Genomic DNA, 13,028 nt, shown 5'->3' on the forward strand with positions numbered 1-13,028 from the left:
CACACACACACAAACTATTTGTATGTTACTGTACTCACCCATCATATGTCACTTTACTGCTCTGCAGCAATGGAAATAAGAAAATCAAAATGCAGGTGCTCCTTATGTTCCAATCCATTGTTTATTTCTCTAATACTCTTGAAATGTGGTGAATACAGAGCAGGCAGGTAAATTGAAGCCACTGTTAGATTTACGTAATTTATACATAGAAAAATCTGATAAGGGTTCAAAAATCAGTTACCTCCCACTGTACTTTGACTGTTTGATTCCTTTTATTGATGGAAGCTCTGCTTCTCTTTCTTTATATTGAATGTAGAAAACATAAATTTAGTTTGTCTTCAACCACCAGCTGTGAAGAACAATATCAGCAGATTAAACACCCCTAAATACACTAGTAAAGATAAAAAAATTGATAGTTTTATGGCAAGGACATATCAATTATTAACAGATACAGCTGTTAAGTTTAAGTTTATACAAAATATATGTCCATACATTGCACTTACAGAAAAAGAATAGTTCATGAACATTGTTCTTGGAGTGCTGTGTTTGTTTATGGATTAACTACGGTATGTCATGAGCATTGTTTACACAACACTTTGATCATAAAATTAATTCATACGAGGTACCCCAGGCTAGAATCTAGTGCCACAATGCCAAATTTGCATCCCTGGTTAAGTAGGGGCTATTAGTAGAGGTGGGATAACAAAGAACAGAGAAATTACAGTCAAGCATCAATATGGCAAGTGGAATGGACCCATTCAGGGAAAACCACAGCGCTGAAAATGGTTAGATAATTATGACTTTAGTCTTTTCCCTCTGCAAGTCATACTTCAGATTGTGTTAGAACAGAAAGTGACACTGAGATTGAGTAGCAAGTCCATTTTCAGTAAACATGTATAGTGTGCTTCTGCTGATTAGAAGCACAGGGCTCTCTATTCATAAATCGTTTTGGTGGTTTCATTAACAACAGTAAAGAACAGTTTCGCAAATATCAAACTTGATTTTACTCAGACTTTGAAAAACAGACTTGAAGAAAAACATTCTGAACAGAGCCCATAGTACCAGTAGTTAAATGGCATTTGGCAAACTAAATTATGACTTTTGCGGTTTTTTTTTCGTTTTTTTTTTTAACGGGAAGGAATTTGATTACAGAGGCTAACCATATGATATATTGTGGTATACTACACAACAAACTTAATGTTGTTCACAGAAGATGACTTTGTTGGCTGCTTGTGATTGTCATTATGATAAATCATTATGACGTTCAACAGTTTAGAACAACTCCCATAACTTACTCAAATAAGAACATAAGAACATAAGAAAGTTTACAAACGAGAGGAGGCCATTCGGCCCATCTTGCTCGTTTGGTTGTTAGTAGCTTATTGATCCCAAAATCTCATCAAGCAGCTTCTTGAAGGATCCCAGGGTGTCAGCTTCAACAACATTACTGGGGAGTTGATTCCAGACCCTCACAATTCTCTGTGTAAAAAAGTGTCTCCTATTTTCTGTTCTGAATGCCCCTTTTTCTAAACTCCATTTGTGACCCCTGGTCCTTGTTTCTTTTTTCAGGCTGAAAAAGTCCCTTGGGTCGACACTGTCAATACCTTTTAGAATTTTGAATGCTTGAATTAGGTCGCCACGTAGTCTTCTTTGTTCAAGACTGAACAGATTCAATTCTTTTAGCCTGTCTGCATATGACATGCCTTTTAAGCCCGGAATAATTCTGGTCGCTCTTCTTTGCACTCTTTCTAGAGCAGCAATATCTTTTTTATAGCGAGGTGACCAGAACTGCACACAATATTCAAGATGAGGTCTTACAAGTGCATTGTACAGTTTTAACATTACTTCCCTTGATTTAAATTCAACACTTTTCACAATGTATCCGAGTATCTTGTTAGCCTTTTTTATAGCTTCCCCACATTGTCTAGATGAAGACATTTCTGAGTCAACAAAAACTCCTAGGTCTTTTTCATAGATTCCTTCTCCAATTTCAATATCTCCCATATGATATTTATAATGTACATTTTTATTTCCTGCGTGCAGTACCTTACACTTTTCTCTATTAAATGTCATTTGCCATGTATCTGCCCAGTTCTGAATCTTGTCTAGATCATTTTGAATGACCTTTGCTGCTGCAACAGTGTTTGCCACTCCTCCTACTTTTGTGTCGTCTGCAAATTTAACAAGACGGTTATGTGTTGGGTTTATTGTGCATGCTACTTGAAAACTTGGCTAAAGGCCATATTGTTTTGGAAAATAAGACCAAAGGTAGTATAGGAGTTAATTGGGTAGGCAGTCAGATTATTGGTTGATTTGGATATCTTTGGGGGCTTTCTGTCCTCCCAAACCAAACTTCAAAACCATGTACTGCATAAAATGTAACTGATGATGGAAAATTACTTAACTGATTTCTATGTTTTATTGATGTGCATGGGTTGCTCTCAAGGCTAATCCACCCTCGGAAAGTTATTAAACTGATAATACAGTTCTATAATGTTTACTGGAAATATGCTTGGGCAGACAACAGATAAGAGATAACAAAAAAAATAAACAATTATTTATAAGTGACATTAAATTCTGGCGCCTTAGCAACTATATTGTGACAGCATTAGGCCATTGTGCAGAGTTTACGTCTAAATTGCCATGTATGTATCATGACACTATTTGGTAACCTGTACCCAAAATTAACAAAGCTATCTAAGTGCTCCCCATATCCAATAAATGCTTCTTGCTGCTCCGATTTGGTCAACAAGTTACATGTTTAGCGATGTTTTCAATTTCTGGGTTAAGTAACATTTGAAGGAGCTGACATATTGGAGCCGTTTAGTCAGCAACATGACGTAAGTAGTTGATTTTCCTGATAGGCCAATAGATGCATACATGGATTTATGGGATACGGCGGTGAAAATCCATAGCGTGCAACATGGGGAGTGCAAACTTTCGGGTGCTTGAATAATAAGCGTAAAAAACAGACGAAAAAGTTATTTTGTGTGCCAAAGCCTATTCTTTCAGAATGGGCGATCATAGCTAAAAATGGCTACATAATTTGAAAATGGGGCATACTGTCACAGGTAGCCTTGACATGTCCCTTTTGTGCTATAAATCATTAGAACCCTTTGCATGGCAGGTCTCAGTTGCTAGGGTGAGTGGTTCTTTAAGGACCCAGATTCAGTTACAGTGCCCGCCTGTAGTCACTTAGTCAGACACTGTAGAATTCTGTTTGAATGTAATAGTCCAAAAGGGATGCCAATTTCACACTTGAACGTAGACCCACGGGATGTAAAGAGAATTGAATGTGTGGGTTGTGATAGTGGTCATCCAGTGACATGGGTTCATTTGGGTAAGCTAGAATGTGTGTTCCTGCCAAACGTGTACAAGTGTCTTGCCAACCTTTACATCACAGGTTGCCCACACCTGTGATGTAAAGCGTTGGATGAAAATGCCTGTTGTGGTGTTCTAAACTAACATGTATTGATTGAAATAATATGATATACTCTTTGCCAATAATTATATTAATACTGTATTACTCTTTTCAAATATATATGTATACCCAGGAGGAAATATTGTAGGTAGCTATTGGATGCAGCCTGTGTGAAGGAGCCTGCAGAAATAGGTTAAGATAACAGAATGAAGGAGTTTATATTAAAATAAAAAAATTTTCTATATATCACAGACATTAATTAGAACCTGGCAAGAAGAGGAAGGGGCACAGAGCGTAGGGCAGTTTTACTGAGTTAAGCTAAAGATTGGTTTAAAATAATGAGCATTAGAAAATGCTTAGGGTAGTGTCTCATATTAATCAACAGTAAAATTGGCAAAAGGAGAGGTTGTCTAAAAACCTGCTTCTACTGGATTTTGTGTGAACAGAGAAAAAGGTCAGACTTAGTTCAGTCACTGTAAAACTATTATATTCTAATATGTTAACACTGGCTTGAATTTAGATGAAAATAACTGGACCTTCCATTGAAAGCTTAAATGACTTCATAACAGATCAATGGATAAAATAAAATTATTGAAGTATCTGAACTGGAAATATATAAATACAGTATAATCGTAAATCTTGAAAAACTACTCACTTCTAAATCTTTTGTAGTCATTTTTGTATTACTTTAGTATAAATACATCTTAATTTGGATTCATATGTTTTTTTTCTGAGTTTATGTGAATGAAAAGACACACATTTGCCCGTTTTCCCACTGGAAATAGTGATATTTTGAAATATCACTGTCCTGGTCACAAAAGCAAAGTTTGTGGGGAATAATAGCCATTTTCTATACTTCTGAGGCATAAGCAATTAGGAAATAACACTTACTACCCAGGAACAACAACAAAAAAAAAATGTTACACAGTGTAATTAAATTGGTATCCATGCCTTTTCCTGCTTATAGCAGAGTGGTGCTGGGCATGACATGTTCTTTTTTGGCAGTCAAAGCGAGACTCACTGGTCATTAGATGTTTTGAATCTAAGGCCTTAAAACTTGGCAGCCAAAGCAAGCATTTCATTTAAAATATAAACACTGCCTAAGGTATTGGTTCTTATCAGAAAGGTAGCGACTTTAATTGGGATGATATTTATGAGCCAAAAATGACTTCATGCGGTGAATTTGGAAAAGCACTTACAGTGGAGTTTCATATTAATTAAAACAATAGTCTTGGCAAGTAAACAGAGTTTCTGAAACCTGCTTGCGCAGGTGACTTTTTAGTAACAGAGAGGTCAGCTTAGTCCAAGCATGGTACAGTTAAATATAAGACTATTATATTTAACATGTTCAGTAATTGAACTAACCACTGTATGCTTAGTGGTTTTTGTTCAAAGGCTTATGACAAACCCCTACAGTCTTTGTCTAATACACACATTTGTATATGAAAGTAAACTAATCTGAAAAGGTGATTTGGTATGCTGCTTAGAGGGAATATAGTGTAGACCCAGGTTAATATAATCACACAAAAAGTTGATGTTATATATAAAACAGCATCTCTTTTAATACACATATAAACATGTATCGTATTGGATTGTATTGTAGCAAAGATCCTGTGAACTTTGGTTCACCTGACTTTTTAGAGAAAGGAGGGGTTGAAAATAAGAACCATGAGATCATGTTCCAATATTTTGGAAAGGACTTGTATTCAATTAATTTTGAATGTTTTTTATAACTCCATTTAGTTTTAAAAAGAGTTGACCGGATTCTACTAGAATATATAATAATACAGATAAGATCTGTCAAGGCAGATTGATGATCAGATTTAATTGGGTCCGCTGTATTCAATAGAGGGAAAAGCCTATATAAACCCAGAGCAAGACCCCATTCACCACTATTGAAGTTGATCTTGCAAGTTGACGTGGTCCATGCTCTGAGGGTCTCTGGAAAACTGTTTGCTGTTTGGTCGAAGACACTTCTTATTTTTTGACACTACACTTCCATATACTGGAAGGTAAGCATATATGTGCATTTAGTGGCAGGAGCTGGGGCTGTTTAATTAATGTCTATCATTATTAACCTCCTCTTTAAACCCGAATCTCACACTCCTTGTCTGTCTAGTGTTTTGCTTTCTAGCTAATGTGTAGACTCTTTAATTGTGCTTCACTTCGAAATATGGCTAATTCTGTCGCTTTGTTCTCTTGTCTGATTTGGACAACTCTGATCACCAAATAATGTTTCCTACCTGCTCCCTTGATCTGCTCCATCCTGCAGTCTCTCTCGCTTACTTCAGTGGCTCCATTACCAGCCACCTCTCTGAATATCAGGTCTTCAGCCCAGAGGCCGCGCCATTCAAAACACCAGTTTACCTCTCAGCCTCCTTTGTAGCTTCATTACAAAGATTGGCCCATTGCCAAACTTTTAAAAACATTCTCAAATGAACCAACATTCCCATTGGCGGTGACCAGTTCACTCTCTTCAATCTGTATTGCAAAGCAATGTCTGCTGAGCCTGTAGTTTCCCTCCTCACCTGCAAGCAACCACAAGCAGACCCCCCCCCCACACACACACTCTGTGCACTGCACCCACCCCACAGAGCCAAATCAGTTCTATGCTTTGGTACAAGATACTCATATTCATCTTCACCAAACTATCTGTAATGATTTGAAAGACCTCATACAGTCCATAGCCAACTCCATTTCAACTGTTAATGTGCGACTAGACAACCTCGAAAGCTGCGACACCCCTTCAGCAACAACAGCCTGTCTTCAACCTCCTAGCCTGCAGCAGCTTCCTCTTCCAGTACCTCAGCCCCAGTCCCTACCATTGAAATACCTGAATACTATTTTGTATTGCATCCAGTTCTCATTCAGCCTCTACCATCAGGCACCACTCTCTCTCTCTCTCTCCAAATATTCAAAAGCAAATAACAGAAGGTAAGGATATTAATTTAGTCTCCTTTCTTATTGCTACATTTGAGTTTTTGGACCACCGTGTTGTGGACTGTGGGGAGCTGTCAGCCACCCTCAAATCCTGCAGCCTGTGCCTTATAAAAAATATAACCCTCGGAGAGTTCATCCTTGCATTCTCAATCTACCACAAAGTTCTCTCCTCAGTATATCTTTACCACCACCAAAGTTAATATAATAGAGCTACACCTCAGTATCCCATGATTTCGCTCTCTTTTCATTCATCAGATTCGGCGGCTTTCTTGGTTCCCAATGGTTCTCCAGCAAAGGGCCCCCTGAAATCCAGTTTACCCCCCCACATAAATCTACAGCTCTTCTTGAAATTTACCCCATCATTACAGCTGCCCACCTCTGGGGGCACCAATGGTCAAGGAAATCAATTCTCTCACTGCGAGAACAAAGCCACTGTCCACACTATCAACAGAGGACACTCTTTCTCCTCCTTCATCATTCAACTACTTCAACGTCTAATTTGGATCTCAGTCTTTTGCAATATTATAATTCAAGCCTGCCACCTTCCTGGTACCCATCATACTGCTGCTGATTCTCTTTTTTGTCTACAGATATCGTGTATCCCAACTGGTCCCTTCAGCATCTCCATCCCCTCTGCAAACCCCACCTTTCCAACTGCTCCTGCTCTACTAAACCCAGCACTCTCCAACCTCCAGCAAACCACCCGACACTACATCGCTGCAGCCTTAGCCCCAGCCACTACATTATCCTACACTAGCGGCTAGTCAACATTCTCAACTTTCTGCGCTCAAAATCATGTTCAACCAAGATTGCATCCTAGCCTTCATCGTCCACACAAGAGACTCTCTTCACTTGGCTCCCTCACTTAATGTCCTTTCCTTCTCCAACCCTTCTTTCCATACCTGCATTTCACTGAACACTCCGATGGATCCTCAAGAGCTCCCCTCCTGCCTCCTGCTCTTGTCTACCCATATCGACTGAAATCCTGCTTTCCCTAATTTGAACTCTTCAGAAAGGCTGCTTTTCGCCCCTTCGAGGATCTCGTCACGGAAGTCTTTCTTCAGTTTTATCAGATATTCAGAATTCACAGTTTCATCAGCCTCCAGCTTCCCCACATCCGGCATCCATTCCTGTGACCTTTTCTTGTTCCCTGACTCACAGCTATCAAAAATCGATTGTCAATGTGCCCCTAGTCCTCCATGATAAAGTACCTCTCCCTTAACTCTTTGCTGCCAATGCGCTGTAATTTCATAACTTTATGATGACAAAACAAAGTCATATCTCAGCTGTCCAACCAGCAAACTTTTTTTATTTATTTTTTTTTTTAAGTGTTTTTTTTTTGGCTTTACAATTCCAAGAGTGATAATCTACATATCATATAAACGATAATTACTTGGGCTAATTCGCCATATTATTGTTTTTTTCAACTTCATATTAGTTTTTATGTGTTGAGTACATCTGCATTTGTGTCTGTGTGTGTGTGCGCGTTCTTGCTTTGCTTGCTTGCTGGGCAGGGCTAACTTTTATGACTGTAGACTACTGTACCAACATCACGTTAAAAAAAAAAAAAAAAACTTTCTTATAGTTAGTTTCATATATATGTTTTTATTTGAGATTTGTTTTTCCATTTTTTGAACTTGTTTCTCCTCAGGAGAGAAGGCTAAACTAAATAGGTCTATCGCATGTGATGCCAAGTTAGGTATTTATGTACGTCTGTGTATTACAGCTCATTTTTGTTTACCTTTTCTAGTTGATTCATTATTTATCTGTAGTTGTTATTATTGTTTATGCTATGCATTTATTATTTTTAACTGAATATTTTTTTTATTCAATGTGTAAAAGAATGAGGAATAATTATTTTGTAGTTATTTTTATTATTGGTTTAGTTTTTGTTTTTACTTTGTATGTAGCCTATGTAAAAAACCAAACATATTTAGCTGTAGTTTTTATTATTATCATTTAGCCATTATTAGTTTGCTGTGTGTGTGTGTGTGTGTGTGTGTGTGTGTGTGTGTGTGTGTGTGTGTGTGTGTGTGTGTGTGTGTGTGTGTGTGTGTGTAAATAAGAGATTATTTAGCTGTAGTCATTATTATTATTTAGCTATGTATTCTATTATTAGTTTAATTTGTGTATGTGTGTAAAGAACAGTTATTATTATTATTATTATTACTTTACTTTTTTCTATTTGTAAAAAAGGATGGATAATCTTTGTTATTATTATTATTATTATTATTATTATTATTTATTATTATTATTATTAACTTGGATTTATTTTAATGTTTTATGGGTGTGTATAAGCCTGAAAATTGGTGGAGACAATCAGTACTAGCATCTGGTTCAGTCACTGAAGAGGAGGACCCTGACTGAGGAGGAGATCGAGAGCATGGACGCCGTGGAGGAGGACCTCCTTCAGCAAGAGCTGCTACAGGAGGATGAGGAGGAGGAGAATAATCTGGAGGAGCCCCAGCCCAGCACTTCAACTGCAGGGTAGTTAAATAAATAAATACAGCACAATAGGGAAGGTAATTTTTTTGTCTCCCTCCCTCCCAAATAAAATTCTTAATATCAAAGTTGTATTTGTAATATGCATTTTCTTTTTAAATTAAAAAATAAAAAATTACTTGATAACTTGGGTGTAGTTTCTTTATTTTTATACTGAAATATAATCCCACGGCCATGATGATGTGGTGGCCATCCACTCAAATGCAACCAGGTATGTCTCTCAGTCATCCTCCACCGACATCTTCATTGCCGAGCCTTCGGTGCCGACATTGCTGATGTTCCTGTAGGAGCTGGTGCTGTGAAAAATGTCAGCCCTATCTGTTCAATGAACACAGTGTAGTGCTCCTCCCTCTTTCTCTCCTCTGTCTCCCGTCTGCTGTCCAGTGCCTCCAGCAGCAGCAGTGATTGTGTACAGGTGCAGGAGTGATGCAGTGTGCAATAAACAAACAAGGAGAGTTATAATCCAGTTGGAAAGGTATTTTGTTGTATCCAGGTCTGGCGACCAAATAACAAGACCCCGGCAATACACAACAATGTGTACTGCGCAGTGTAAATAATAACGGGTTGCAGTCCCAAATAATAAACACAAATATCTGCCCCACAATAGTACTAACACGGTCACCAGTCCTGGGTGCGCGCAGTAGTGCTCGTGGTGGGTGATACAGTTTATTTAGTGACAATCGTGCAGTGCTGTTCCAGGTTAGTACTGGCTCTTGGTGACAGCTCCAGAATCGTGTTTAGCCATCTAGTAATACACAACAAAACAATTACAGACAAACAAAACAAAACACTTATGAATGTATCTTTATTCTTTCTCACAGGGTCTCTCACACAGTCCTTATGGTTCAATAGTTTTTAATCCAAGCGAAGGAGCAGATTATGATTATCCATCCTCTTTTTTTGCTGTCACGCATGACCCCTTGGTTAACGAGTGCAGCTGTCATTACAATCTGTGGCTGCTACATCGTTTCCCTTCTGGGTCAATACGTTCTTGCAATGGAGTCTCGCCTTCTTCATGACTGACCAGCTTCCCGACCCAGGGAAAGAACTGTCAGGTCATCCCATCCAAAGAACTCTGTTCTCACTGCTTAATGCCCTCACAGGTAGGGAGGGAGATTTACAACCAAGATTCATTGTATTTCTGTCACAGTTAGCAAAAAATTGCAATTCTATTTTAAATCCTCTGTATCGTAACTGTAATACAGCTTTAAATCCTACAAACAAGCCCCCAACTGTAATTGTAATCTCATTTTAAACCTCACAAGCAGAGTCTGTAGTCAAAATCTAGGAATGTGCTGCCAATCAATAGTTGGGGTGGGTTTAAAGTATTCAGAACAAATCAACTGCACTGGGAATTGTAGTTTTTATTTTATTTATTTTTTGTTGTAGGTTTTTTCCATTGTTTTCCGGTGTTTATTGGCTATACACTGATTTTCATTTATTTTTGTATCGGGGGTGTTTTATCGATCTTTATCAACCTTTGAAATGGCATTTTATTTCTCGATGTAAACTTGAGATCACACCGTATTTGTGAATCTCACAAATGATCCACTATTAGGTGAACAATTCTAACACTAATTATCTGGGATTGTTGAACTCCCTTATTTCCAAGAAACACAGTTCAATAATAGCATTATTACTATTACATTAAACATATTACTGTAATTACCTTGTTATGATTCTGTCTGAATAGGATAGTAAACACTAAAGAGGGAAAGCGAGACACTTAAAGTTAGACAAAGGCACAGGTAAAAATGAAAAGATGAAATAGAGACTAAAACGAGTAAGACAGTAAGATCATTCAGTAGATAAAAGGTGACTGTTAGGTAAGACCAGCGATGACTGTAAATAAACTATTTCATCAGAGTTGTGACAGGGGTGATGGCAGTGAATATTTGCTCTGCTAGATTGTCTTATTATGTCATTTAATATAGTGAGAACTCCATACCATTCACAGACCAGAAGCTACACCACGATAAACCACACAAAAATGAGCCACAGTATACATACATACAAATCTAAAACCCTAGGGCTAGGAAAGTAACTTCACTTCTAATGCAAACTGGAAATACAATTACTTAACATTTTCAACCACCCAGGTAAACATTGAAAGAACACGCATTACCATATAGTTTCTATAATTGACAGCCACCACAAGTTTCCATGTGTCCTTGGTCAAATGAATACATGCAGCAGATGTGTATTTGCTCAGAACATTTTGGTTGCTGACAGTTTTCACTTAAATAACGGAACAGCTGATATTTAAACAAGAAAAGTGTCCAGTTGACACTTTTCTTGTTTGCAATTCTACCTTAGCCTCGGACAATTTATAGACTTACCATAATATAAAAAATAAAAAAAAATTTTGGGTGAACATCGCATAATATAAGAGGAACCTCTAATTAAATGGTTTGTAAAAATGAAGCAATGGAAATTGACTGACACAATACAGCTGCACATTAAATGTGAAGGACAAAGGTGTCTGTCAAATAAATAAGTGAAGACACCATCTCAAAGTGTGTGGGCTATATCATTGACAGGGTGCTAAGGTTCAAAGTGGCAGTGAGGCGGTTCATTTGTGCTATAAACTGTAATGTAGCTTTCTGTGTAAGAAAGTGTCTCCTGCCTAGCGCACAGGCCGAGTCGCAATAGATGCAAATACACAGCCATTATGCTATAATAAAACGCTATGCTATGGCAGGTAGGGTGATACTTCGACGAACTGACTGTCCAGTTAAAGTGACGAGAAAATAAAACCATACAGCCAGCTATCCAGGTTTAGCTACACGTTTAATGTCATCATAAAAACAGGTATTTAGATTTTAGCTGTGCTGTCGTCAAAACATTCTACATGAAAAAAAAGATTTATCAAAACGTATTTCAGCTAAACATTACATTGCACAAGGGAAAAACAACAATATAAATGATAAATTCACTTAACACTGATTCTTACCAAGAGTAGGCTTCTTCAGAAAGAAATGTGTAATTGGTTGGTTTTTTCCTCGTTTCATGTTAGTGCTGCACTGTAAACCAGAGTACAGAGTAACTTGGGAAACTATGAGAAATGTCTTTGTGGCGCGAATTTGACATACCCCAGTGTCTGTACACCCCGAGATCACAGTAATGTGAAGAAATTATATATATATTATATATATATATATATATAGAGAGAGAGAGAGAGAGAGAGAGAGAGAGAGAGAGAGAGAGAGAGAGAGAGAGAGAGAGAGAGAGGGAGAGAGAGAGAGAGAGAGATGAAGTTGTAATGTGGTGCTAGACAAATATTGATTTTGTTTACTTGACTTATCGTGTATGACCTGAACTGTTTGGATTTCCCTGTTGGCTGTTTGACCCTGATATATTGAGAACCCGACTTGTGAACTGAACCCTGCTATCATCAACCACGCACCCGGCCCAGTGCAGTCCAGGCCAGGAAAAAAACATACAGGTACCGTCCTGTTGGAAGGAGCTTTCTGTTGTGTGTGTTAATTTGTTAGTCTCCCACTTCATTTGTGTATCATTTGTGTACAAGTTCTAATAACACTGAGGCGCTTTGTCACTATATATATATATATATATATATATATATATATATATATATATATATATATATATATATATATATATATATTATATATATATATTATCTAATTTAAAAGTGTGATTAGTGACACTATTATATAAATTTTTAAATAAATTAAATAAAGTTAAATTTTTTCAATTACAAAAGAAAATGGAAAACGATCCCCTTGGGGATGGTCACCCCTACCCGTCGAATACAGCAGATATGTCGATTATGCTAGAAAAGGCCGTATATATATATATATATATATATATATATATATATATATATATATAAATTTATTTACTTTAAATAATGAACACATTTATAACTGTGTGCTTAAGTATATTGCCACACGTTTACAACTTACTGGTGGGATAATGCTTTGATAAATGTTACAGTATGCATTAAAAAAATTAGTTAAACAATTTTTAAAAAACGTTATTTTGCAATATGAACAAAGACAATACGTACCGTCGTATTGTAAATTGCATATAACATATTTTAAAAAGTGCCGCTATTTCGTGTTTCGTTGGTAATGCATATAACATATTCTTTAAAAATTGCGCATGATCTTTTTTTTTTTTTTTTAAATGAACATGTGAC

The 13,028-nt window shown here is 37.2% G+C and overlaps 1 protein-coding gene across 1 annotated transcript in view; it reads right to left on the reverse strand.

The window, feature by feature from the left end:
• LOC121321940 (carboxypeptidase O-like) overlaps window positions 1-7,485 on the reverse strand; it is a 12,446-nt gene extending 4,961 nt beyond the window's left edge. The window contains exon 1 of the mRNA XM_041261330.1: window positions 7,313-7,485. Coding sequence (XP_041117264.1) covers window positions 7,313-7,485 — 173 coding nt within the window. The remainder of the gene's footprint in view (window positions 1-7,312) is intronic.
• Between the last annotated feature and the right edge of the window lie 5,543 nt (window positions 7,486-13,028).

This window comes from Polyodon spathula, chromosome 10 (genome assembly GCF_017654505.1).
Source record: "Polyodon spathula isolate WHYD16114869_AA chromosome 10, ASM1765450v1, whole genome shotgun sequence".
NCBI classification, from domain to species: domain Eukaryota; kingdom Metazoa; phylum Chordata; class Actinopteri; order Acipenseriformes; family Polyodontidae; genus Polyodon; species Polyodon spathula.